A 27,713-nucleotide genomic window follows, 5' to 3' on the forward strand; every position below is an offset into this window, starting at 1 on the left:
GCACGGGGCTGCCCCCACCCTTGTCCCCGGCCCTGCTGACCCCCCTGGCCTGTCACCTGCTCAGCCGCTCCCTCCCCGGTGCCCCCGCCTCTGGCCTCGGCTCTCTTCTGGCGGGTTTCCACCTCGTCCTCTCTCCTCACTCCCCTGGCCCTTCCTGTCCTTGCCGCCGGACCCCTCTGTGCCCCTCTTCTCTCCGCGCCCCTCAATTTCTTCTCCTCCTTTTGCCTTCCTTCCCACCAGTTGGGCTGGGTCAACTGTATCCAGGGAGGACTATGGGGCGCCAGAGAAAAAGGGGGACCGTGATCCCTCACGAGCAGATCCTAAGGCCAAGACATAAAAAGAGGCATAAATCGGGGAAGAGAAGAAAAATGAAGAGGAAAACAATGAAGGCAGACATGGAGGAACTGAAGAAGGAAGTGGTCATGGTGACAGCCCCCAGCCCTCCCGCAGCCCCCCGCCCTCAGTCCCCAGCCCGAGTCCTCAGCCCTCAGCCCCCCGGTCCCAGATCTCAGCCCCCCGTCCTCAGCCCCCAGACCTCAGCCCCCATATCTCAGTCCCCAGCCCCCCAGCCCCCAGCCCCCAGCCCTCAGATCTCAGCCCTCAGCCCCCAGATCTCAGCCCTCAGCCCCCAAGCCCTAGTCCCATAGTCCTCAGCCCTCAGCCCTCAGATCTCAGCCCCCAGACCCCCAACCCTCAGCCTCCAGCCCTCAGACCCCCGCCCTCAGCCCCCAGATCTCAGTCCCCAGCCCCCCAGTCCTCAGCCCCCAGCCCTCAGATCTGAGCCCTCAGCCCCCAGCCCCCAGCCCTCAGCCCCCAAGCCCCAGCCCCATAGTCCTCAGCCCTCAGCCCCCAGATCACAGCCCTCAGATCTCAGCCCCCAGATCTCAGCCCTCAGCCCTCAGCCCCCAGCCCTCAGCCCCCAAGCCCCAGCCCCATAGTCCTCAGCCCTCAGCCCCTCAGCCAGCCCCAGGTCCTCAGCCCTCAGCCCCCAGCCCAGCCCCAGCCCCACAGCTCTCAGCCCCCAGGTCCCAGCCCTCAGCCCCCAAGCCCCAGCCCCACAGCCCCCCAGCTCCCAGCCCTCAGCCCCCAGCCCCAGCCCTCAACCCCCAAACCCCAGCCCTCAGATCTAAGCCCCCAAGCCCCAGCCTTCAGTCCTCAGCCCTTAGTCCTCAGCCTCAGCCCCCAGCCCCAGCCCCAGGCCCCAGCCTCTAGCCCCTAGCCCTCAGCCCTCAGCCTATCAACTTCCTGCCCTAAGGCCACTTCCCAGCAGGCCAGGACCACCCGTCTTCCTCAAGTGCCTCTCCCCCTCCCCTGGAAATGACCCAGGTCACCACCTGTCCCCAGTGACTCCACTGTCCCTTCAGGACGATCACAAATTAACCCTGGAAGAGCTGAGCACCAAGTACTCCGTGGACCTGACGAAGGTGAGCGAAGGAAGCCGCTGAGGGAGCCCCCCCGCCCCCGACGGCAGTGGAGCTGGGATTCTGGGATTCGGGGCCCTAACTTCCAGGTCATTGTTCTTACCCCTCCGCCTCTGAGTTCCAGGGCGGGGCGAGCAGAGCATGGCGAGGCCCCAAGGAGTTCAGGGTCAGATGAGAGGAGGGAGAATGGGGTAGGGGAGCGCTTCGCCAGCCTGTGTCCCGGGGCCCCTCCGCGCTCCTACAAACTGTCAAGGCCCCAAAGAGCTTTTGCTCGCGTGAGTTATATCTGTTGATGGTTATCATATTCAAAGTTAAAACGGGGAAAATTAAGAGACACTTCCCAATTCGTTTAAAAACAAGGGTAAATCCACTCTATATTAGTACAATCGTTTTACGACAAACTGGTTTCCCAAACAAGCAGCGTTTTACATTTTTGCGAACCTCTTTAATGTCTGGCTTTCTAACCGGAGACGGCGGGATTCCCATGTGCTTTCAGCATTAAATCTGTTGTGACACATGTCATGTAGCCTCTGGGAAATTCTACCGTACCGTACACTCGAGAACAGGAGCGAAAAAGGTGAACCACGATTTAGCATTATTGTGAACAGCGTTCGACCCCCCCGAAAGGGTCTCGGGACCCTCCTGGCCCCCAGACCACCCTTTGAGAACTAATAGTTTAACAGGAAAACCGTATATGTGGTTACCATCACTGCCCCTGCTGCTGTCACCACTCATACAAGGACCACAAATAAAAACCTAAAAGCCCTCAAAATAGAAGCCCTTCTTCGTTCTAGAACGTCTTCACGGAAAGGGTGGGTCTCATCTGGTAACCCGGGAGGTGCGCAGGAGACTTGTCCTGTTTTCATTCAAGTTGTATGTTTTTCCGGGGAAGTTGGGGAGTGGCCGGTGGGGATGAAGGAGCGTTTGTGTTTTAATCCTCTGGTGGGTTCTACTATTGTTTTCGTTTAGAGGAAAAGGCACAGGAACTCACGCCCAGCCTCCAGCGAGAATCTATTCTTTCCTGCGTTTGCTCTCTTTCCCCCCATCTCTAAGTTAAAGAGCCGAAGCATGAATGAATGTCCCAAGGTTATCGACATAAGGTGTCGTAGCTGGTCATTGCGTTAGCCTTGCTCGTTATGTCACGAACAGTTGATAGTTACCTCCCGCTGGAGACGGGGTACCGTAGGGGAGGGGCCCTTCTGACTCCTGCGGGAGTCCTGCCACAGTGCCAGCCCAAGATACAAATTCAAATTTTTTGTGAACCGACCCATCAGCTAAAAATCCTCCCCATGTAAACGTGCTGATGGGAACGCCTGGGCGGCTCAGGCGTTGAAGCATCAGACTCTCGTTTTCGGCTCAGGTCATGATCTCCGGTTTCCTGAGTTCGAGCCCGGCGTCAGGCTCTGCACTGACAGCAAGGAGCCTGCTGGGGATTCTGTCTTTCCCCTTTTCTCTGCCCTTCCCCTTCACGCCATCTCGGTCTCTCTCAAAATAAAGTTTAAAACCCTGGGATGCTTTAAACACGCTAAAGGTTATCCCTTCTATCATGAAAATTTTAAAATCCCACCTTACCTAGGAAGAAATTCCAGGGTGGCCTTCAGGGAGCTTCCTCGGTCTCTAGACCCTCTAAACGCGTCTTGGGGCTATAAATGGCACATCTGAGCCTTGCCGGAGCCTGCTTCTCTGTTCGCGGCTCTCCATTCTTCCCTCTTTCCTCTCCACACAGGGCCTTAGCGCCAAAAAGGCACAGGAAATCTTGAACCGAGATGGACCCAACGTGCTTACGCCGCCCCCCACCGTTTCGGAATGGGTCAAGTTCTGTAAACAACTCTTCGGTGGCTTCTCCATCTTACTGTGGATGGGTGCCATTCTCTGCTTCGTGGCCTATGGCATCCAGATGCATTTCAAGGAGGATCTTTCCAGAGATAATGTGAGTCTGTTCCACTGCCACCGGCCGGCCCGGTCTCTGCTTAGCTCTGATACTCTCCTGCTCTGCACCCTTGCCCTCTCGAAGGCCTCTGGCCCAAACCCCCGGTACTCCCAGGACTTTCTGAGGGAGCCCTTGGTCCTTAGGCTTTTATCTAGAAAGCTACTGATGCAGCTGCCTGAGAGGCATGGTTTCACCCCGAAACTTCTCTCCTTTGATTGTCCTCCTGCCTCATCATCAAAGCACTCTGCGGCCCCGTTCTCTTTGCCAGAATTTTGATCTCTTCACCTCCTTCCTCCTGGTCTCCCGCCCTTACCTGCCCCCCCAGCCCAAGCATAGCCCAAGCATCCTGGGGTTCTGCTGCATCCTGCAGGCCTTCACGGTAGCTCAGGGCTCCGACTGAGACACCCTGCCCCAGATTCTTCCTCAGCCCCTCCCCGGCCATTACCCTGGCGAGCTGATTTTCTGATTTGAAGAGGAGAAAAAAGGGCTACTGATGAGCCCTGTGTATCCCCGCCCCCAGCTGTACCTGGGCATCGTACTGTCCTTCGTGGTCATCATCACCGGCTGCTTCTCCTACTACCAGGAGGCCAAGAGCTCCAAGATCATGGAGTCTTTCAAGAACATGGTGCCTCAGGTAGGATCGGTGTGGGAGGATCAGGTGAGCGAGGCGTAGAATGTGCCCAAACGGGCAGTTTTTAAGTCCCCTGAACGTTACATCCTGCGACGCGTGAGGGAGGGGCGAAGGAAGTTGGAGAGGCTGGATTCCTCAATGACCTGAAAGACAAAGGCCAGACAAAGGCCAGCCGTGGGAACGTTCCAGGTTCCAGGGGGCTAAAGAGACACAACAACTGAATGCAATACCTGGACGAGACCAAGTCCTGTGGCGAAGGGGCAAATAATGCGGCTGACGTACTGGGTCCCAACAAATAGGGGACTGACGTACTGGGTCTACGAACAGCAGACTAAAGTCTGGTGTCAAAGCGAAAGTTAACGACACCGCTAGCTGTATCGTGGTTCCTTAACATACTCATTCTTGAGCCATGCGCACTGAAAGGTGCAGGACAGAAGACCATGACGTACGTCACGTACCCTCAGACGGTTCTGGAAAAGAAGTGCTCGCATCCACACGTCGGTAGACACGGTGACCGAAGGCCAGAGCGAGTGGGGTAAAACGTTAACAGTGAATCTGGGTAAAAGTTATACTGGTATTCTTAGTACCATTTTTATGCTTGACACTTTCCTGAAAGTTTAGGTAACTTTCAAATTAAAAAAAAATGATTTGTCAGCATCTGGAAATAACATGACAGCAGAAAGAGGTTTCTAGGCACAGAGATGGAAACTCGGAAAGGAACGGGCGCGAATTTCCCGACAGCACCATCATGTTCTGGTGTCCTAGCCCAGGAGATTTTTCCCCTTTGCTGTCAACGTGAATTAATTCCTCCCTCGGGTAAGACTTCGGGGAACAATGTTTTGGTAAAATGAAGCAGGAGTGTGGAGACCATCCGTTCGCTTTTGCTGCCTAACTGGTCACCCCAAACTTAGTGGCTCAAAACAACAAACATAGCGTTTCCCACACTTCTGTGGCAGGGCTGTTCTGATCTGGGCTGAGCCGAGCGGTGCTGGACGGTCTCAGATGACCTCATCCCCATGTCTGGGGATGACTGAGATGGCTGTGACAGCCGGGGCCTTTCTCCTTTGACCTCTCTTCCTCCAGGAGGCAAGCTCGGCCTTGTTCAATATGGTGGCAGAGGGGTTCCCGGTGACAAAAGGGCAAGCGCCCACGTGCGAGCACTTTTTTAAGCCTCTGCTTTGCATTATGTGTCTAATGTCTCAGGAGCCGAAGCCAGTGGTATAGCCAAGCCTAAGTGTAGGGATGGAGAGACAGACCCCATCTCTTAGAGACAGGGTCATCAAAGTCACGTCGCAAAGGACAAGGATGGTAAGAATTTGGAATCCGCCAAAGAGACCTTCAAGCGTGATGTGGTGAGTGACAGTGTAAGAAAGGGAGTCAGAAGGAAGGAGCCCAGGAACAAGAGGTTATAGGCCAGAAGCAGGATGAGGGAAGCAGAAAGTTCTGGAAATGACCCAGCACTACCTTCCCACAGCAAGCTTTGGTGATTCGGGATGGAGAGAAGATACAGATCAACGTAGAGAACGTGGTGGTGGGAGACTTGGTGGAGGTGAAGGGCGGAGACCGAATCCCTGCGGACCTCCGGCTCATCTCTGCACAAGGATGTAAGGTGAGGGGGTGGGGGAAGCCAAGGGAGGGAGCCCAGCATGGTCTTAGGGTGACCTTAGGTACTGGCCTGGATTCGGTTAAAGAAAGCACGATCTTATCATTCAGAACCTCGAGAAGTTACAGGTGCAAATTTGAGGTTGGAGACAATAGGTGCTGGGGTGTGAATTTGTTTCTCTCTGCAAGCCAACAATGATGGCGTCGGTGGCGGATAAAAATGTGTCATCTTTACGAAGGGATCTTTCTTCCCATGCTCACTTTACGACCCATCCTCCCTCCCATCCCAGGTGGACAACTCCTCCTTGACTGGAGAGTCAGAGCCCCAGTCCCGCTCCCCTGACTTCAGCCACGAGAACCCTCTGGAGACTCGTAACATCTGCTTCTTCTCCACCAACTGCGTGGAAGGTGAGCATGACGTCATCAGTGGCCTAGATTCGAAAGCAGAGATTGAAATAAAGATTCCAAGAACCCTCTATCTTCTAAAGGCAGTAGGGTAGGTAAGAGCCAGTAAACGGGTGAGGCTCTCCATCACTCATGAGCTGCACGACCTTGGGGAAAGGTCAAAGCCATCGTCTCCCCGTTTTGCACCACGATGATACAAAGAGTCGCTATCCCGTGGATGTTTATGTGGATTCAATGCACAGAAAATGTTTAGCACGAAGCCTAACACGTTGGAAGTGCCCTGCAGTCGTCAGCTAGTTCCATTGTGGCTGCTGAATAGACTGTGCTCTCTCAGCTGAAAATAGCACAGAAGGACAGAAAACTGTTGAGCCCCGCCAGGTCAGTCTTCTCATGAGTTGAGCGCTAACTTCTCACTATTCCAGAAAGGTATCAGCATCGGAGATCCGGGTTACCAACGGTGCCACTCAACACGTTGGCTCTGCTCCTAGAATCTAAGACACCCTTGTGCAGGCAGTTCTGGCCAAGGGTGGTAACGACGGACTCAATATCATTATGTCAACCTTCCCCCTCAGGGAGGCCTGCAACACCCCCCTGGAACACACATGAAAGCCATTATTCGTGCTTAACAACAAATGTTTGGGTATCCAAGAAATAGCTATTTTTTAATTGAACGCCTTGGACGCGCCAAGCGCTACAGATGTCTCTGACGCTCACAACACTGCACGACGGATACTATCGCTTTTTTACACATGAGAAGCTCAAAGAAGTTAAATGCAGTCTCCAAGAGCACAAGTCGATAGGAAAGAGGAAAATCAAGGATTCTCCTGCAGGTCTGTCTCCCAAAGCCCATGTTCTTTCCGTAGACCCTTCTCTGGGACAAAGCCGCCTACTGATCTCTCTGTTAATGAAATTATTTAATGCAAAAATACTTTGGGGCATCTGGCTGGCTCAGTCAGTGGAACATGCAGCTCTTAATCTTTGGGTTGTGAGTTCAAGTCCCACAAGGGGCATGGAGCCAACTAAGATAAGAGAAGATAAAGCAAAATGAAATAAATAAAATAATAAAATAAAATGAGGGGCGCCTGGGTGGCTCAGCAAGTTAAGCATCCGACTCTTGATTTCAATTTCGGCTCAGGTCATGATCTCACAGTTTCGTGAGTTCGAAGCCCTCATCGGACTGCGCTGACAGTGTGGAGCCTGCTTGGGATTCTCTGTCTCCCTCTCTCTCTCTGCCCCTACCCTACTCACGCCGTCTCTGTCTCTCTTAAATAAACTTAAAATGAATTTTTTTAATTTAATTTAATTTAAATTTAAAAAGAGAAAATACTATAACAGATGAGAGTAATTATAAAACGAAATAAATAAGAATCCCACCAGAAAATAAAATCGACATTGAACCATTTTTAAATTTTGATTGGACAGAAAGAGCCAGGCGAGCAAGCTTCCTCCAAAAACACTGGATTTCAATTATTAAAATTCAGGAAAAGCTTTTGCTCGGATTTGTCTTCCCAAAGTGGGGTTTTTCATCAGCAAAGCATATGTCTCAGATGAGGGAGCAAGTGGGTGGTGGCATCCCACCCAGGAAACAAAGTTCCGGCCAGAACGGAGGAGACCACGGGGACCCAAGATGTGGCCGAGAGGGCGGAGCTAGGCCCCAGGAGCTCTTGACTGTGCAGCTGAGGGATGTCCACGCGGTTTGCAAACTAGTAGCCTACCTTCAACCTTGATCCCAGATCCTCACCTCCCGACGTTCATGGCCACGGCCCTGACAGGGCTGCAGGTACGGACGTCTGACTCTGGGTTCTCACGCATCTCCACGGGGCCCGAGCTGTCTCCCTGGCGACGTGCAGGGTCCGGAGGGGTCAGTCTGGCCTGGGATACAGGAGGCTTGCCCGTGGGCTCAACCTTCCTCAGCTTCGCATCAACCCATCCTGTCTCCAGACACGTGAGATTCGGTACTAAATCCCACCTCTGCGGATGGACAAACCCACGAGGGAAGGCGTGCAAAAGGCAAATCAGACCAAACCCTGGCACAAAATAGATGTAGGTAGCACCAAGCTACCCTGCCCTCAAACACAAAGCCCTCTCGGTCCCCCTCAGTCATCTGAGTGTCTGCTTTGACAAGGCTCGGTGAACGCCACCTACTCCCGCCCGTGTGGAGCCCGTGTGCAGCCAGTCTTCCCCGGCACCCCGGCCCCGCCCGCCGCCCTCGGGATGGGACCCTGCTCTCAGGCCCACTCAGCTGAAGGGGACCTTGGAAATGGACCAGCCGCTCTGAGCCACGGTGTTTGCGGGAGCCGTCAGAGTCGAGCCACCCCTCCTGAGTCACGCGTATGAGTTTCTGTCGGTCCATCTTAAGCCCAAATTCGTCCAGATGAAGAAAAGACAGAAGCGAGTATCTGGGTGTGTCCTATGTGCCCGATTCTGTTCCAAGCTGTTTTGTCACCTCTCATCCTCGCCACTTTGTAGATAGATGCTCTCGGCCCACTTTCAGGCTGAGCACACCTGGGTCTCAGAGAGGGTAAGGAGCTAACTCTCAGACCGGGCAGCGACCACGCTGCAAAACTGAACTTCTGGCCGGAGCCCTGCTGGTTAGAAAACAGGTGCTATTTCTAGAATACGCAGCTCTTTCTGGGTGATTCGGTGACTGTAGTGGCAGGGATTCCAGCCATTCTGGTAAAGCAGGAAAAAACCGTTTTGAGCCAAGAACGGGCCCCTCATTTCGAGCCACGTAGGTGAGGGGCCTGCATCCCACGGGTGTGGAGCCAAGCGTGACGTCCAGGTCCCCCTTCTGAGGCCGGGGCAGGGTCCGCGGAGCGAAAGCCCAGAAGCCCGGCTGTTATGACGGCTCCTCCCCAGCAGGGGTCAGGCTGGCTCCAGCCAGCAGAGCAGGGAGGGGCTCAGCGGAGCCGTTTCTCGAACTCCACACTGGGGCCACTGGGGCAGGATAATTCTTCGTTGTAGGGGGACAGAGGGGCTCTCCCGTCAATTGCAGGATGTGGCAGCATCCACGCCCTCGCGCAGCGACCTCTCCCACCCCAGATGTGACAGCCAAGGTGCCTCCAGACCTTGCCCACCGGCTCCTGGGGGCAAAATGCCACCGACGGAGGACACACTAGTTCAGGGCCGATGTTGGAAGGTAGGGCTCTAACAGGAGGGCGGCCACCATTCCTGGGGATCTAGAAACTTTGCAGCTGCTGAGGGAAAAATAAGAAACAGACAGGCAATAAGAGATACTCAGAATCCGTGTAACAAAGACCTTTTATTTTTAATGTTTGTTTATTTTTGAGAGAGACAGAGACAGAATGCGAGTGGGTTAGGGGCAGAGAGAGAGGGAGACACAGAATCCGAAGCAGGCTCCAGGCTCTGAGCTGCCAACACACAGTCCGACGCGGGGCTCGAACCCACGAGCCGTGAGATCATGACCTGAGCCGAAGTCGGACGCTCAACCGACTGAGCCACCCAGGTGCCCCAACAAAGACCCTCTTGACAGGGAAGGCAATAAGGCAATGAAATGGGAGGACTGTGAAATCAGAGATTTTTCGGGCGAGGAGACCCTTTGCTTGTGTCAACTAAATGTGAGGAGAATACAACACGACGGCCTCCAGGAGGCTCTTGAGTGTCCACCTTGCTCCTGACAGCTGTGTCCTTGCAGGAACCAAGGGCGGCCACTTTCCCACCTCAGACTTCCCTGTTCCTCTGCAGGAACAGCCCGGGGCGTTGTGATAGCAACGGGAGACTCCACAGTGATGGGCCGCATCGCCTCCCTGACGTCAGGCCTGGAGACGGGCAAGACCCCCATCGCTGTGGAGATCGAACACTTCATCCATCTGATCACGGCGGTGGCCGTCTTCCTTGGCGTCTCTTTCTTCGGGCTCTCGCTCAGCTTGGGCTACGGCTGGCTGGAGGCTGTCATTTTTCTCATCGGCATCATTGTGGCCAATGTGCCCGAGGGGCTGCTGGCCACCGTCACTGTGAGTAGCCAAGGTGGAGGGTGGCCGTCTACACAGACAAACCACCCCAGGGGTGGAAACCACTAGAAAACACAAGAAATCTCTCTTGCTGTTGAACCTCTCGAGGGCAGGCTACCCCTGATGTGTGTACCGTTACCACCCGCTTTGCTCCCCAAAGGCACTGACCTCCCCCACCCGCATTTTCTGGCGCCTTCTCTGTTTTCTCCGTGGGTTGCGGTGCAGAGAGCATTAGATTCTCAGTCGTTGGCAGTGAGTTCCAGTCCTGGGTGTACCGGCGGGTGAACTTGGCCAAATCACTGAACCTCGCCAGGCCTCAATGGAATCATCGGGTTTTCTAGAGGAAGATTGACTTGGAATATAGAATCTTACCGGAAAGGACTTCAGAGCCCATAGAAACCCAGCCTTTCAGCCGATGCCGAATATCCGGTGTACAATCCGTGGCAGATGCTGAGGATGATTTCTGGTCCTGGGAAGCCCGCCCCATCCGCTCTCTGCTCATTTCATCACTAAGTTGCTGTAGCTGGATTTCACTGTGTTGAGCAGAAACAGGTTTTCCTGTTTGGTCCCAGTTTTCCCATCTGAAGACACGCAAAACAAGTCAATTCTCTCTCCCTTCTACAAACTATGCTTTCGACTGATGGTACCCATCGTGTCCTCCTCAAAATCTCCGGCGGGAGATAAAAAATAATCCCTTTTCCCTTAGCCGTCCTTCACGTCACACGGCCTTCAGGCCCCCGGCTTGCTGGTCACCCGTTTGGGGTATGCCCTAGTTTACCGATATCCTTCTTAAAGTAGAAATGAGAATCAATAACCCAGGGTGTGGTTGGTTAGCACAAAACCCCAGGACCAGTGATGAGATGTGAATAGATCATAACCCCACGATTAGAATTCTGTACTGTTGTAGTCATGGCCTAAGAACGTATTCGTTTTTCAAACAACCTTGCCTCATAACTGACTTTCATTGAATTTGCGACCCATATAATTGATGTCCACAAAAATCGGATTTGAATGACTTCCCAAGTCTGCAATATTCCTTCTCAGTTTCATGATTCGCTCCGTGTTCTTTTTTTATAACTATTGGTCCAACCCCCCCCCCCCACTCCGCCCCGCACACACAGCATCTTATACCCCAGTGAACCGTTAACTACCGACGTGGTCCCCGGGGAGACCGGACTTGAGAGACACGGGGGGGCCTGAACTCGATTTGGAGCAGGGCCTGCTGAATAGAAAAGACGAAAGGATCCTGGGGGAGCAGAATATTCCAGGGATCAGGCCATGCTCTACGTTACCCCGGTAGAGGACGACTCTCTTTTTCCAAAGCGCTGCCGTAACGCGCGAACAAAATCCCTTCCCTGATTTCCTTTACCACGGCCCCAGATGGGATTCCTAAGGACTAGGTGGGAACGGAAGGGAAATAAGTACAAAGAGTGACAATAGCAATACCAGCTACCAGATTTCCCAAGCACACCGTGGTGTGAGTGGGCGACGTCTTGTCTCCGTTGATCGTCTGCCCTCTTCGCGGCCTTAGGTATGTCTGACCCTGACCGCCAAGCGCATGGCGCACAAGAACTGCCTGGTGAAGAACCTGGAGGCGGTGGAGACGCTGGGCTCCACCTCTACCATCTGCTCGGACAAGACGGGGACCCTCACCCAGAACCGCATGACCGTCGCCCACATGTGGTTCGATGAGACCATCTACGAGGCGGACACCAGCGAAGAGCAGACTGGTGACTGGTGGCGGCACCGGTGGGCCAAGGGTGCGGGGCTGGGGGTGGCAAGTGGGCTGCGGAATCTGATGCGGGGAAGACGGCTGGGCCCCGAGTGCAGAGAAGGGAGGTGTGGAGGAAAGGTGCGGAGGTGCCAAGCACTGGGGCACAGAGCAGGATGGGGCTATGTCCCTGCTTTGCACTGCCCTGCCCCCTGCCCCCTACTCATGAGCCTCTCCTTCCCCCCCCTTCCTCCCCAGGGAAAACGTTTGCCAAGGGCTCAGCTACCTGGTTCGTCCTGGCCCGAATCGCCGGCCTCTGCAACCGAGCTGACTTTAAGGCTAACCAGGAGACCCTTCCCATCGTCAAGGTACGGGGCCTGCGGGGGGAGGGGATGCCTCGGTGTCTGGGGCGTCCCCCCCGCGCCCTCCCCAGACACCTCTCTTCAGTGCTCCCCCCCAGGTCCTCCCCATTACACCCCCCACCCCGTCCCTGTGCCGTACCCCCCGGGCTTAACGAACACACCCCGTCTCGGCAGCGAGCCACAACAGGCGATGCTTCTGAGTCGGCCCTCCTCAAGTTCATCGAGCATTCGTACAGCTCTGTGAAGGAGATGAGAGAGAAAAACCCCAAGGTGGCCGAGATTCCCTTTAATTCCACCAACAAGTACCAGGTACAGAACCCGCGAAGGCAGAATGGCGGTGGGGGTGGGCTCGTCGTTTGGAGAATGCCTTTGCCTTCAACCTAATCTCTGAACAGTAGAATGAAGACGTGGATAGATAACCAGCATCCTCATTAAGAGGAAGGCTGGGGGCACCTGCGTGGCTCAGTCGGTTGAGCGTCTGACTCTTGGTTTCGGCCCAGGCCGTGATCTCGGGGTTCGTGAGTTCGAGCCCCCCGTCGGGCTCTGCGTTGACTGCACATAGCCTGCTTGGGATTCTCTCTCTCCCTCTCTCTCTGCCCCTCCCCACCTTGCTCTTTCTCTCTCTCTCTCTCTCTCTCTCTCTCTCAAAAAATATAAACATAAAAATAAATAAAAATTTTAAAAAAGGAGACGTTCACCGCAAGAGAAAGTGACAGACACGTAGAGGAAAGACGCTGAGCAGGAGTCTCCCAGTCGCTTGCGAAAAGAGCAAGTTGGAAGTGTCCCATAGGTAGCGAAAGCCACCAGGTGACAATCGGGGTCCAGCCTCATGCAGCTGTCGGAGGCATCTCTGTGGCTCCCGCCAGGCTTAGCACCGCGGGATAAGGCTGGGTTTGCAAGGCGCTCCCCGGTGGTGCCCTATTTCGTCTCAGGCCTGTGCGCAAGGATGCCAGGCAGACTCAGCAAGGGCGGTATTTGGAAGTTACTGGGAGTGTAGATCCTAAAAGTTTTCCTCACAAAGCGGAAAACAAATTGTAACTAAAAAAAAAAAAAAAAAAATGATAATAATAACAAAAGCTATATGGGGTTTGGAGTTTTTAAAAACCCAATTCCCCGTCTTCTCACGTTGAACATCGAGCACGTAAGCGGTCAAGAAAGAGATCCAGAGTTTTGTGTCTCCGCTCTCTTTCAGTCAGTGTAACAAGATAGGTCTCCTGAGCCCAAACTGCGAACTTATTTCTACTTTTATCTGACGTTTAGTGGCCTCACAACCCAGACGAGGGTTGTGTGCCTGGCAGGGCCGGATGAAAGCCTGTGACGGCCAAGAGGTGGATGCCCCTTCCGCCGCACGAGTCAAAATAAAAGCCAAATATACCCACGACATTCGTTGGGATGTCCCACAAAATAGCGACTTCCCCCAAAACGACCAGGTTAGCGCCTTTCCTGAGCTATCACGTGCCAACGGCACAACCTTCCTCGGTGGTTCCCATGCCAGGTGCGCCCAGCCGGCCGAGCAAACGCCCTAACTGGTGGTGGCCTAACTCCAGCTCTGAGCGCGGCCATCCTCGGCCCGCTCGTCGCTTGCAGGGCGCGATCTCTTCCTCGCTCTCGGACTAAAAGGAAAGGAGCGTCTCGGTTCTGATATTTCCAGACTGCTTCCACCTTCTGATCTGCCATTTTCTATCAAGATGCTATTTTCCCATGACCAACGGGCTAACTCATAAGTAGGTCACGCCATCACCTCCGATAATCCCCATAAATAGCGAACAAATGCGTATTAAGCCTTCAGAAAACCAAGCTTTTTAAACCGCTTACAGCTTTCTGTTTAGACAAGCTAAGGTTTTTTCCTCTTAACTGCTTAGGCATACTTTGACTACAACTGAAAGTGGTAAGAAATATTTGAAAGTTTCTAATGGGATGGGCCTTTGAATAAGTTGGTTGTATTTTTATTTATTTATTTTTCATGTTTATTTTTGAGAGAGAGAAAGAGAACACAAGCAGAGGAGGGCCGGGGGGCGGGGCGCTGACAGCAAGCCCGACGGGGGGCTTGAACCCACGAACCAGGAGATCATGACCCGAGCCAAAGGCGGTCGCTCAACCCACTGAGCCACCCAGGCGCCCCTCTAATGGGATGGTTTTAACGGCATTTGACACACAGGCTTCCCACTGCTTCTCCTCTGGACGGTGCAATCCGGCCTCCTCTGCACCTGCTCATTTCCAGGTGCTGCTTTTGTGACCAGACAGGCTACGAATAGGGACTTCCTGGCTCCTAAGAGAAACCTCATCATAGTTCCCGCTCCCAGATCAGAGATCAAGAGAAGACGCAAAACCGAAATGCATCTGATTTCTCTCTCCTCCCTGAGTGTGGTCTCCTCAGTCACTCTTGACTATGCCCTTCCCTGTCCCCAGCACACCGCACTGACCCCGACCCCAAATTTCCATTAGCCCCTGGGACTTCTCACGCTACTGGGAGAGGGGCAAGGGCATGACAATGACCGACCTACCCCTGGATGAAGCTTCGTGATTTTCAAAGTACTTTGTACAAATGATCTGACCCTCGGGGGCGCCTGGGTGGCGCAGCCGGTTGAGCATCTGACGCCTGACGTCAGTTCGGGCAGGTCACGACCCCACAGTTTGTGAGCTCGAGGCCCGCATCGGGCTCAGCCTCGATGGTGCAGATCCTGCTCGGGATTCTGTCTCTCCTTCTCCCTGCCCCTCCCCGGCTTGTGCTTTCTCTCTGTCCCAAAATAAATAAATAAACTTAAAAAGAGGAAAACAATCTGACCCTCAAACAGCAGGTGTGAACTGCGGGGGTCCACTTCAACACCGCCGGTTTTCGACAAACACAGCACGGTACTGTCCGTGCGTTTTCTCTTGTGATCGTCGTAACAGCGCTGGCTTTTCTCACGCTCACTTTTCAGTGGGAATACGGTATATCGTACCCATAACATGTAGCATATGCGCCAATCGACCGTTTATGCTATTGGTAAGGTTCTGGGTCAACAGCAGGCCGTATTAGCAGCTAAGTTTTAGGGGAGTCAAAAGTTCCACGCTCATTCGTGACTGTGGGGTCTCTCCTAAAAACCCGATGTAGTCGGCAACACAGAATCTTTTGCTTTTCATCAGAGGCACTAAGGTTTAGGAAGGTTAAGTGGACCGACCCGAGGTCCTAAAGCATTCCTGTCGGCCCTGCGACCCAGGCCCGCGGACCCTGCGTTTTCTCTCCTGTCCACTCTGCTGCCTCTGCCCAGCTCAACCTTCTGCTTTCCAGACAGAGAGGAAGCAGAGACAGTGAGAGTCCTGGTCCAGCTCTCAGCCTCCAGTGGCGGAGAAGATAACAGATTTCTTATAGGCTGGATTCCCGGCAAGGACAACGGGTGGGCTCGGCCCTGAGTCGGAGCTGCCCGGAGGGAGCGGCTGCGCTGGGGTTTGGGGACCGAGGAAGTGGGAAGGGGGAGGGTGTGAAACGGGACTCTTTTCTCCTCCCCAGATGTCCATCCACCTGCAGGAGGAGAGCTCCCAGCCCCACGTGCTGATGATGAAGGGGGCCCCCGAGAGGATCCTGGAGTTTTGCTCCACGTACCTTCTGAACGGAGAGGAGTACCCCATAGACGAGAAGATGAAGAGCAAGTTCCAGGACGCCTATCTGGAGCTGGGAGGCCTGGGGGAGCGCGTGCTCGGTGAGGGGCTGGGGAAGAAGCCTGGAAGGAGTAGCACCACCTGGTCGTGGCTCGGGGGGCGCAGAGCTGAAGGCGCTGGGGTGAGTGGGACGGAGACGTCGGCAGCTGAAGGACTTCCGTTCCCTCTGTCTCTCCAGGCTTCTGTTTCTTGAATCTGCCCACCACTTTCTCCAAGGGATTCAAGTTTGACACGGATGAGATCAATTTCCCCATGGAGGACCTTTGCTTTGTGGGCCTCATCTCCATGATTGACCCTCCCCGGGCCGCCGTGCCTGACGCCGTGGGCAAGTGTCGCAGTGCGGGGATTAAGGTAAACCTCTGACGGTCCCAGGAGCCGCCGACCCGTCACAACACGGCACAAGGGTAGAAAGCTTTGCATGGAACGGGTCCTCTGCCACCTAGGTTTACCTGAATTGATTTCGGTTTCCTCGAGCTCATTATGTTTAGTCGTAAGAGACGACCTAGTAGTAAACGGGAAGTTTCTTCTGTCGTTAGAACCCTGTCTTGCGTTGACCGTGAGAATCATCAGGGGAGCTTTAAAAATCTGATGGCTGGGGGCGCCTGGCGGGCTCAGTCGGTGGAACATGTGACCGTTGATCTTGGGGTTGTGAGTTCAAGCCCCACATTGGGTATAGAGGTTACTTAAATAAATAAATAAATAAACTTCAAAAAAAAATCTGATGCCTAGGCCATACCCCAGACCCATTACATTGGAAACTCTCAGGGTGGGGCCCAGGCATCTGCATTTTTTAAAACATTCATAGAGATTTCCGTAAGCAGGTCAGTTTGAGGACCGGCGTCCTAGGACACGGTTGTGCATGCGACTCATCTGGGGCTTTTTCTGGAACGCAGGTGTTGATTCAGCAGGTCTAAGTCACCCTGAGATTCTGCACTGGTGACAAGCTCCCAGATGATGCCGGTCCGCAGGCCACAGTAGAGGTAGCCAAGTGCTAGAAGGGGTCAGGTCAATGTGCTGCCGGGATGGGCTGGGGGCTGGAGCAGGCGACGGCGAGAATGAGGTCATGAGAGCTGGGCCCTCGACCTGACGCAGGGAACAGCCGCGCTAACAGGCACACGTCCGGGGGTACAAAAGCTGACACCAAAGTGAATCTGTCGGAGAGTGAGGAATAGTCGCCGGGCACCCCCGGAGGTGGGGATTGTTCCCTGGCCAGGGGGTGCTCGGGCTTCAGGGGGGAGCTGCAGAGTTTCTCTAGTCCTGAGACGTTCTGTACCCCACTTCCACGCCAAATTCTAAGACTCACCTCCAACCTGGGAGATTAGAGATTGGCACCTTTCCCGCTCCTACCTGATATTCCGGATCCCAGACGTGGGGGGAGAGCAGTTAGATGGAGGAGTGGGGCGGAGGGTAGCACTGGAGGTCTTTAGGGAGAACGAGATGCTCTCTGCAGAGCTGGCTTTATCTTAGACCTTTGACTGTGGGCAGTTTGTCAGAGGGCAGCTGGGCCATGCCAAGTTCAAGGATTGGTTTCTGAGAACCAAGGGCTGGATGTAGGAACTATTTTGAGTGAATTCCCTAATGAGTACATACTGCTTGCGTGGGACAGTTCTCTGTAGCGACAGCCTCATTGCAGCACATCTGCGGAGGATGCCCACACCGACCCGAGCTCCCTCCCTCTGGCTCTCTGAGCTCCCGCACCATGCGATGGGAGGCACGTGGAGAAGGGCCCGTTGGAGTTTCCTGAGCTTTGAGGCGGCCGTCGGAGTGGGGAAGCACGCTGCAGGTGTGAAATGCATCTGGGGATCTGTGGGTCCCTTTAGCGAGAAGAAGAGGGTCACAAATGCACCTGCAGGCAGGGAGGACCGAACGGGGTACAAGGGGCTGACCGAGCCTGGGTGTCGTCAGAGCCCGAAGCAGGCGAGCCCGCAGCAGTCGGAGGCTGAGGCCTTGCTGCCTTCTGGGCCAGCCCGTGTTCCGGGCACAGATGTGCAGTTCTTGTCATCACTTCTTCTGGACCCTAAGCTGCCAGGACTTTGGCCGACTTGGTGAGAAATTTTGAGTCATCCCCTTTCCCTGTAGGGAAGTGAAAGACATACATGTGACACCATCCTCCGAGGAGGACAAAATGTGAGACGTACAGGGGGTTGCCCCGAAGGGTGGACCCTTTCAGGGTCGATTCCAAAACGGCGCTGATGCAGAGCGGATCGATGTTAACGCGGTGGCTGACAGGGATCGGATGGCGGTCCCAGGGCAGCGAAGTTCCTACAAGGAAATGACGGCAGGGCCCATACTTCCCCAGGTAGAGCCCTGTGCTCAGGCCTTTGGAACTAGTGTGATTTAAAAACCTGCAAGGACCCCATTACATTTGCCACTCGTCGAGGCTGCATGGTTCCGTCACAGCCACGGAGTTCCCTTCTCCTTCCATCGGCTCCTGGAAAATCATGCGCCTGGAGGGCACCCGGGAGCCAGGAGCCGTGGTTCCCCGGACGCGGTCATTCTTTCTCCCTTCTCTGATGGCTGTTTGTGGAACGAGGGCTGTGTGCCAGGCTTCGCGCCAGGGCCAAACTTCACAAGGGGTCACGGACACGGCCCTCCCTTGCAGAGCTCACGGTGGCACGCGGGGAGGCGGGCGCTCCCCTTGGGGAGGAGGCTAAGTGCTGACATACAGAAGGAACAGAATGCCAGGCAGCTCGGAGCACAGGCACCAGAGCTCTGGGGAGCAAGGGGACAGGGCTGGGGCTGGTACCAGGCACCCGCCAAGGGCTGGACCCCAGGGGAGGCGAAGGAAGAGGGAGCGAGAGGAAAAGCGAGGATCAGCACACACCTGGGCCTAGATGGTATTTTGCTAAGGCAGACGGATGATTCCAGACGTTCCTTTGTTACCATTTGTTCTCTGTGTAGGTGTTTGTCTTCTGAGCTTGAAGAAGCCGACCAGCTTCTGGAGCAAATTCAATGAAATTCTGAATATAGTAATGTGTCCAAATTCCCAGTTTATTCCTGGGAAACCTAGAGCCCAAACGGTTCTATGTTTTATGGTCTGGTGGTCCTGACCCAGTCCCAGGGGGCGAAGCCACGGCAGCGCAAGGTCTCGGGGATGAGCTGCTAACTCCCCTGTGGAATAAAGGCGGTGATCCATTGGGTTGTGGGGAGAAAGGCAAAGGATCCAGGACTCCCTGAAGATGATTCTTCTCCTCTTTCCTCCCTTCCCAACCCAGGTGATTATGGTAACAGGGGATCATCCCATTACAGCCAAGGCCATAGCCAAAGGGGTGGGCATCATCTCTGAAGGCGCTAGAACAATAGACAACGTGGCCGCCCAGCTCAAGGTCCCCGTCTGCAGCAGCATCGACCCCAGGTGGGACCCCTGAAGAACTCAGATCTGCCGTTTGTTCCCTCCGTCCTCGGTCTGCCCCACCCGGATCCCCACTCACTAAGGTTCTTGAAGCCTCGTGCGGTAGGTAGATAGGACGTATGGGGTTTACTGGCGGCAAAGTAAAACATGATAGGGAAATGGCCACACGACCACATCAGTGAGTTTGCAGAAGGACACAGAGCAAAGGGAGGGGCAGGCGGGAAGCAGGCAAGGGTGAGGTGTGTCCACCTGGGGACAGCGGGTGGCCGGGGACACTCGAGCTCTGAGCCCTCTGAACCGGCTTTTGGAACCCGTTCCCTCAGGGAAGCCAAGGCCATCGTGGTGCACGGCTCGGACCTGAAGGACATGACGTCGGAGCAGCTGGACGAGATCCTCAGGAACCACACGGAGATCGTGTTCGCGCGGACGTCCCCGCAACAGAAACTCATCATCGTGGAGGGCTGTCAGAGGCAGGTGAGGACGACGGGGGCGCCTCGGGGGGCCCCGCCCAGCCCAGCCCCAAACCTCCTCGGGCCGGGAGGAGACTCCCGAGAGCACCCAGTCTTGAGCCCTGAGACGGCCGCCAGTTGAGGCCCCCCGAGAGTTTTGACGTCTCAGGAGGAGCCGGACAGGGAAGGGCCGGGCACGAAGACCCTTAGAGACAAGGGATGATGGGAGCAGAGTGAGCTTTGGGACGGGTCCCGATGGGTCACAGTGGTGTGAGTTCAGTCCCTCTGTGCTTCGCCCAGGGGGCCATCGTGGCGGTGACGGGGGACGGCGTGAACGACTCCCCCGCGCTGAAGAAGGCTGACATCGGCATCGCCATGGGCATCTCGGGCTCCGACGTGTCGAAGCAGGCCGCCGACATGATCCTGCTGGACGACAACTTCGCCTCCATCGTCACGGGCGTGGAGGAGGGTGAGGGGCCACGCGGGCTGGGGTGGCGTCGGGGACGCTAAGCCGGCGCTGGCTTCCCAGGCCTCTGGACCCCAACGCAGAGCCGACGCAGGGCCCCAGGCACCGGCATGCCGCCTCGGCTCCCCTCCAACACACATTCCCCCTCTCTGGGGGACACGGGCCACCATGCTTCGAGCACCTGGGCCGGGGAGGGGGCCCTCCTGTCTCCCTGACGCCCTCACCACCTCCCACAGGCCGCCTCATCTTTGACAACCTGAAGAAATCCATCGCGTACACCCTGACCAGCAACATCCCCGAGATCACCCCCTTCCTGCTCTTCATCATCCTCAGCATCCCCCTGCCTCTGGGCACCATCACCATCCTCTGCATCGACCTGGGCACAGACATGGTGAGGCCCAACCTGGAACCCGGCTCGAGGAGCTCCCGGGAGAGGGTCTGGGGGCAGGAAAAGTCCGTGTTCAGGGTGAGGGACAGAGCTCGCTCAAGTGACTTGTGAGTTTCCTCCTGAACTTTGCGTCCTTTGTCTCTCCCACCCTCCAGGTCCCGGCCATCTCCTTGGCTTACGAGTCAGCTGAAAGTGACATCATGAAGAGGGCCCCGCGGAATCCAAAGACTGATAACCTGGTGAACCACCGTCTCATTGGCATGGCCTACGGACAGATTGGTGCGGCCAGAGGAATGGGGGGCTGGGGGTGTGGGGAGCGGTTGCACCTGCCGGGCCGTTGGAGTCGGCTCCGTGTGGAAGTCAGGGAGATACTTTCATGACAACAGACCGTGCTGGGCCCTGGGAACACACAGAGCCCCTGAGCTCTGATCTGCCCTTGACTTCAGAGTCTAGCCGAGAAGGAACACACGTACATCAAACGAGAGCACCTTTCCAAGTGCCAAACAACGAACGTGAATGGGACACGCGACAGAACAGAGCAGGGGGCTCACGAGTCAGGAGGACAGTCAGGGGGGACCCTGTGGAGGAAACAAGACCCGCACCCGCTGTTAGAAGACGGCAGGCGTACAGTCAGCTGAGGGGGTCAGGGGAGGGGAAACGCACATGTCTGCCAGTTGAAGAGTGAGTCGGCAGCTTTGGGGGAGCGCGTACTCCCGAGAAAGGAGCGGTAGAGAATCAGGCTGTAGGCACAGGTCGCGTGAATCCTGGAGCCAGCCTCAAAGGACACTTGAGAGCCGTCAGAAGTCTTTGCTCTGGACTTGCCAGTGGAGCAGGCGAGGGATGGACAGGGAAGAGACTGGGGACAGGGGACATCTAGAAGAGGAAACACGTAGAAGCCGCTAGACCCAGGAGCTGCTAGGTGTGAGTCCCGATTTCGCCACTTAGTGCCCGTGGGACCCTGGATGAGGTTAGAATCTGTTTCCCCCTGACGAATAGTTTATCATTGTTGTGAGAATCAGCGTCCACAGGGACTCCGTGCGCAGCCCCGCAGCCGGTATGCTAACCCTGACATCCTCTATCGCCGTGGCCAGGCTTGGGGGACGGAGGTGTTGACTCAGGGACAGGCAAGGGGCAGGCAGGGGAGGCTCGAAGAGAGCACAGGACCTGATGAGGGCCCGCACGAGAGAGGAAGTGGAGAAAGAGGAGTCCAGCGCGCTCTCGGTGGAAAGGGGGAATAAATCCCCTCCAAGGTCCTTTCAGTTTTAAGATTATACGACTCAAAGAAGGCTCTGGGCTACAGCCCAAAGACAAACGTCAGGGCTTGGACACAAGTCCGAGAGAGATGACGGGACCGGGTCACTGACGGCCGGCATCTCCGGCCTTAGAAGCTCAGACACACACCAACCCAGCCAGGAGCCACTCCCGGCCACCACCCCTTCCATGGTCTGCCTTGTGAGGTGCTTCTCTGAAGCAGGTTCCCCTGTCCTGTGACTCTGCCACTCACAGGGATGATCCAGGCTCTGGCTGGCTTCTTCACCTACTTCGTGATCCTGGCCGAGAATGGTTTCAGACCTCTTGATCTGCTGGGCATCCGTCTCAACTGGGAAAACAGATTCCTCAATGACCTGGAGGACAGTTACGGACAGCAATGGGTGCGTCAGGGGGTCGGCCCTAGAGAGTGACCAGTGAGAGTGGGCCAGTGAGAGTGGAGAAGGGAGGCACCAGACAGACGGAGGTGACGCCTCATCTCCAGTCCTACACGACCCCAATCTCCGATCACGTCGGCAAAGGTCCTTCAAGTGACGACTTGGCGTAATGGCTTCATTTCCATCTGTTCCTGCTGTCTGTCACCTGTCCTTACCTTCCTGCATCTTTTGGCTTCCTTAGTCCTGGTGTTCTTCCTCCTCAGATCAACTTTTGGAGGCTGATTTCTGTTCTTCCAGGTTCCAGCCATCATTGGCCCAGAAATGAGGGCTGGCTCTTCTCTCTCTGTTCTCTCCCTCCCTCTGCGGGAGTTCAAATAATATGATTTCAAGTCTGAAAACCTATTTGCTTTGTCTCCCCCTTTCTCACCTTTCTAAGCTTTTAAACCCAGAGGATGCCTCTCTGTAGTAGGCTTCCCTAAAACCCAGGACGAACCCCAACACGAGGTGTTTGAGAATTTTAGTGAGTGTGCTTTTTTCCTACCTGTGAACAACTCCTGTCCCAATTTCTAAGACAGTAGGAGATGTGACCCCAATTATTGCTAGCATCGTAGGACCACAGAAGACACAAAATTGATGGAGGACACATAGTCTATTATCCCTGTGTAAGTGAGGAAGCAGAGTCTGGAAGGATTCCCCGACTTGCACCAAGTCCCACAACACATCCCTAGAAGAGCTGGGCGGGAGCTCCACGCTGACTCTCGTCTAACACCTTCCTCCTTCACCATGATGCCTCTAAGCCAGCGCTAATTGTAGGTTTCCCGATAGTGTGCTAGAATCCCAGTCGTTGGAAAGATGCCCACTGAACGCACTTGGCTTCCCCTAGCTCAGCCCCACGAGGCCATCAGATGTCAGTGTTCCCAGCAACCAACATCGCTCCGGGGGCCAATGAGGCCCCAAATCATGGTCAGCATCCCCTCAATCCTCAACTCCAGCCTTTGTTAGTTTCATATCTTGATACTTTCTCCCTGCGGCCAAGATGCAGCCTCACGTAGTGGTGGTCAGAGCAGAAGAGATGCTTGAAATTGAAATCGCAGAGAAACAAGCTGTTGGGAAGGACAGGATCTGGAGTCTCCCTGAGGGAGCAAAGGGCCCAGGTGGGGAGTGGAGGCAAACACCGCTGGAGAAGGAGATGATGGGGGGGGGGGGGGCGGACATCGAGACCGTGGCAGTGGAAGGATCATCCACACGGATATTTGGATCCCCAGAAACCAGGACAGGAGCGGTGTTAGGCAGTGAGTCAGAGCCAAGATCTGCCAGCGGCCCCAGAGCCCCGGGGTGTTGGTCGATGACCGCCTGCAAGACGTGGCCATGCAACCTGGCGTCACAAACGTGCCCGCTGGATGCGTTACCTGCGCAGCGCTTGGCTCATCAACTTCCGGTCGTTTCCATCCGATGTTTTCTGGTCATTTAGGGCTCGATCTCTTCCCCCGGGTACCACTTGGGCCACACCCCCTGAGGTTCGGCACGTGGCATCCCACTGTCGTCCAGTCCTACGTATTTTCAAATTCTTGATTCCTTTACATGCTGTAAACATGCCGTTTTCGTCTTCCAACATGGGCTTCTCCTCCAGCCTAATCTGGATGCGCCTCTTCCGTGTTCTCACGGTCCCGAGTGACCTCTCTTATAAATCACTATGAGGCTGACACGGCCAGCCTGTTTATCTTCCCCACTAGATTTACGTTCCTTACGCGGGAAGTGTGAGTGCGAGAGAGAACCACTGGAGATGTGTGGTCGCCTCCTCCCCGGTGCCACCCGTTCGGGCATTCCCGTCTCTGTGGTCAGATGCCCTCTGGCCCCACCTTCCTTTCTGAGCCATCTCCTCTGACGCCGCTCTCGGGGTCCGCCTCCCCTCACACGACCCTTCTCGTTCTAACGCAGGGATTCCCGAGCCGCACCACGTGCCGCTCACGGAACTAAGCTTGGGAGGGTGCTCGAAGGTCAATGGGACAGGTGCTTGCCCTTGAGTTGTTCTCAGTGGGTCAGGACAGCCTGTGAACTAGCTCACAACCCAGCGCGAACAAGAGGGCTGGGACAAGAGGGCGTAAAGACGAAGGGGCTGAAGGTCTGACCCAGCCTTGGGGTCCAGGACGGCAGGAGGGGCCCTGAGGTGCACCCGAACCCCTTCTGACAGTGCCCCTCCCCACCCTGCCCGCCCCCAGACCTACGAGCAGCGGAAGGTGGTGGAGTTCACGTGCCACACGGCCTTCTTTGTCAGCATCGTGGTCGTGCAGTGGGCCGACCTCATCATCTGCAAGACCCGCCGTAACTCCATCTTCCAGCAGGGCATGAAGTGAGCGCCCCCCGGGCCCCCACCGCCTCACACCTGCACGCAGGGCGCTGGCTTCCCCTACCTCTCCCTCCCTTTCTTCGGCACACCCTTCCACCTTTCTTCCCAGAAACAACATCCTAATATTTGGGCTCATGGAGGAGACATTCCTGGCTGTTTTTCTCTCCTACACTCCAGGCATGGACATGGCCTTGCGGATGTACCCACTCAAGTGAGTAAGGGAAGGGACGCAAGCCAGGGGGGTGGGGATCCCCGGCACAGGGAAAGGCTGGGACAGGAAGTGTTGGAAAGGGAAGCCCCGAGCTGGGGGCTGCCTGGCTGGCTGGGGGCCGTCCTGGGTGACGCGAGGAGAATCATCTGTGCTCCAAGAAGCACGTCTTATTTAGGGAGGGATTGGGACCGTGTCAAGTGACCCTCGTCCAGACATGCAAATTGAGCAGACTTACTGGCACTCAACAGAGGGGCACCTTTTTTTATGGTGATGTGTGCTATAGCTGTTCCAGGATCCAAATTGCTCAGAGGGGAAGTAGGCATAAAAATCACCCAATCTAGGCATGGCTAATCCTGTCCTACTCAGGCAAACACATTCAAAGTGCATACGTGCAGAGGTGAGCGGGCGTACTGAAGTTCTTACTGGCTGGTACCTCGTTTTGTTCCAAACAGGCCCGTGCGTCTGTGTCTTGGTGTATTTTGGTTTTTTTACATCGGCGTGCGCTTGTTACGAAGATGTTCTATCGCGACTTTTACAGGGAAAAAAAAGCAAACGTGCCATACCACCCCACTCTCATCGCCCTGCCCGCCTCTGCAATGGTCTCGGGCGTGTTCGTCCAGCTCATCTGCCATGAATTCACACACTTTGCTCACCTTTCCGTCCCTTGCAGTGTTTCACACAACGCTTTGTGGGCTGTAGGTGCTCAATGAATGCTTAATAAGAGATGTTGGCATTGCCCTTGGATACTGACGAGCCCCGTTTCGAATTCCGACTCCACTGTGTGTTGTGCTGGACGGTATATAACCAGTCTGAGGCTCAGCTTTCCCTGCAGAGTCTTGGTCATGCACACCTGGCAGAGTATTGTGAGAATGACACAAGGAAAGAATATTATGCACCAAGCACGGCTCCTTGGGTCGTGGCGGGAGCTTTGTTGGCAGTGGTTCTATTATTGTTGCCATTAACGTCAACACGCAAGTCCTGGTAGATGCGGTTGAGCATTAACCGTGATCCCAAACATCCTGTACCCTCCCCGGCCATACAACACATCCCCTAACACTGTATTCGTGTTGGGTGTCTTTCTACCTTCTTTCCCCTTGATCACCTGAGCTCCTGGAGATCAAAGGCCATCCTGGCATCGCTTTTATTCCCCCGGGACCCGCGCGGACACAGAGCGGACACACAGCAGTTGCTGTTGAGTGACTGGGTGGCTGTGTGTGTGGGACCGCGTGTGCGCGTTTGCAGTGAGCCCGCGGCCAAAGCCAATATGGCTGGCCAATATGGCAGCCGCCCTGCTTCCGTCCCTCGTTCTCAGGCTCCTGAGACATGGCTAGTGAGAGACCGATAAACGGAATCTGCCATTGTAGCTAGCTGAGGTAGAGTTAAAAGCTAAAGTGCCATCAGAGATTATTCTACTCAATACACCTTTCCTGTTTGGGTTGGGCTACGTTTTCCACGGCCCTTTGAAAATCGAGGGTCCGACATGCGATGCGCTGTCATTGTGAAGTGCCCCCTGGACCTCGAAGGCTTAGGACAAAAGGAAGAGTGTAAACCATCCCCTTAATAACGTTCACGTTGGTTCCACGTGGAAATGCTGATACTTCAGACACACTGGGTGAAATAAAACGCACTGTTAGAATTACTTGCCCCCGTTTCTTTTTACTTATTTTCGTGTGGCTTACTGGAAAACGCGAGCTCTCACGGGTGGCTCGCGGTGTATTTCTATCAGACGGCACTGGTCGAGGCCACCTGCCTGTCTGTCACCCAAGGGAACAGACGTGGTTCTGATTTGACTCCTCCCCAGAGTCTCTGTCCCCGGCCTCTAGTTACAGAAGAGGGTCAACCGGCAGAAGAACTTTCCACATGTTTGCCATATGGACACGTATATCCATCCCTTGGTGAAATACCCCCACACGTCTAGACTCAGGTAGACGCGTCCTACTCAGACAACCTTCCCTGTGTGGGCGCAAGGCCCCGACTACCTGCAGGGCAACAGGGGTCGTCCTGAGCGACTCCACAGAAGCCAGGAACACCGCGTGTGCCGCTAACTCGGCATTTGTCGCGTTCTGTTATCTGTGGCTGCTTGTGTTTCTGTCTCCTCCCTCCCCCACCAGGCTCGGGCCTCCTGAAAGGTAGGGCTCAACCCTGCACACCACAACGGGTCACACGGTTCTGTGCGCTGTCCTCTGCACCTGCTTCCTCTGGCCCCTCCCTCTCTGCCCCACTGACCAACTCTTACTCCCTACAGGACAGCCTGGTGGCTCTGTGCCACTCCCTACAGTGCTCTTATCTTTATCTACGATGAAATCCGAAGGCTCATCATCCGTCGTCATCCTGGTGGTGAGGCTCCCTGCGCCCTGCTCTCAGTGGTCACCGGCCTCCCCACTGGCTCTCCCCTCCTGCCCTGTTGCCGCGGGCCCCTTGCCCCCCCACCCCACTGCCCCCGGGTTTTTGCTGCCAGACAGGCCCCGTGGTCCTGGCCTTCCCGCTCTGCTCCTTCCTGTCCGCGGTGCCTCCCACCTTGTCCTCGGCCCCCTCGAGCCTCACGCCCCGCCCCCCCAGACCTCCCCTCCCCCACCCCCAGTTCACTCCGGTGTCCTCTCTTCCACAGGCTGGCTGGAGAGAGAGACCTATTACTGAACTCGGCACAGGAAGAGCTTCACATGACAGATGTCCCAGGGCCGGGTGGGGGTTTGGGGTGACGAGCTCGGCACATGGGAGAGGGGGGCAAGTGGAGCAGAGACGCTAGGGACAGGCGAGCCTGGGGCTGCGCTGAGGGCACTGGGGCTAGGAGACCGGGCGGGTGGACGGGAAGCCCGGCGGAAGGCACTGTCCTGTTGAATCAGTTGCCAGTCTAGAGAGTAAATGTTTGCAATGGCCCTCACCTGGCTGGATGCGTCTGTCTGGTTTCTGGAGACGGGGTTATCGTGCCACCATCCCCCTAGATCTCCACGGGAGCCCCTCGAGGGCTAGCCCCCAACTTCGAGTCTGAAGATGTGGAGGAAAACAAGGCCAGGACAAGTCAAGCAGGATCAGAGACACAGGTGCAGGCGAGGGAGAAAGAGCGGAGCCACCGCCTAGAGAGGGGGCCGCAGGCGCCACGTCCCGGCTGGCGGTTGGACGCCTCATGGAGCTTTAGCGCTAGAAAAGACCTTACGAAGTCAATGAAGAGCCTGAGGTCCAGA

General features: G+C 55.5%; 1 protein-coding gene across 3 annotated transcripts; it reads left to right on the forward strand.

The window, feature by feature from the left end:
* On the forward strand, positions 1-27,417 carry LOC106978517 (sodium/potassium-transporting ATPase subunit alpha-4). 3 transcript variants are annotated; one of them, XM_027048649.2, is made up of 22 exons: positions 1-425; positions 1,365-1,424; positions 3,148-3,351; positions 3,872-3,985; positions 5,457-5,591; positions 5,875-5,992; positions 9,695-9,963; positions 11,492-11,690; positions 11,930-12,039; positions 12,208-12,342; positions 15,524-15,713; positions 15,851-16,023; positions 18,888-19,027; positions 19,348-19,498; positions 19,774-19,942; positions 20,176-20,330; positions 20,483-20,606; positions 21,834-21,979; positions 24,193-24,323; positions 24,430-24,531; positions 26,777-26,868; positions 27,140-27,417. In XM_027048649.2, exons 1-22 carry the CDS (start codon positions 273-275, stop codon positions 27,166-27,168), a joined length of 3,099 nt encoding a protein of 1,032 aa, XP_026904450.2. In that variant the 5' UTR covers positions 1-272; the 3' UTR covers positions 27,169-27,417. The 3 variants fall into 3 exon arrangements, with proteins under 3 accessions (XP_026904450.2, XP_053065415.1, XP_026904451.2); XM_053209440.1 differs by having other exon boundaries at positions 2-425; positions 3,935-3,985; XM_027048650.2 differs by having other exon boundaries at positions 3-425; positions 24,498-24,531.
* The last annotated feature ends 296 nt before the right edge of the window (positions 27,418-27,713 follow it).

The sequence above is a fragment of the Acinonyx jubatus genome, chromosome E4, assembly GCF_027475565.1.
Source record: "Acinonyx jubatus isolate Ajub_Pintada_27869175 chromosome E4, VMU_Ajub_asm_v1.0, whole genome shotgun sequence".
In the NCBI taxonomy this organism is placed as follows: domain Eukaryota; kingdom Metazoa; phylum Chordata; class Mammalia; order Carnivora; family Felidae; genus Acinonyx; species Acinonyx jubatus.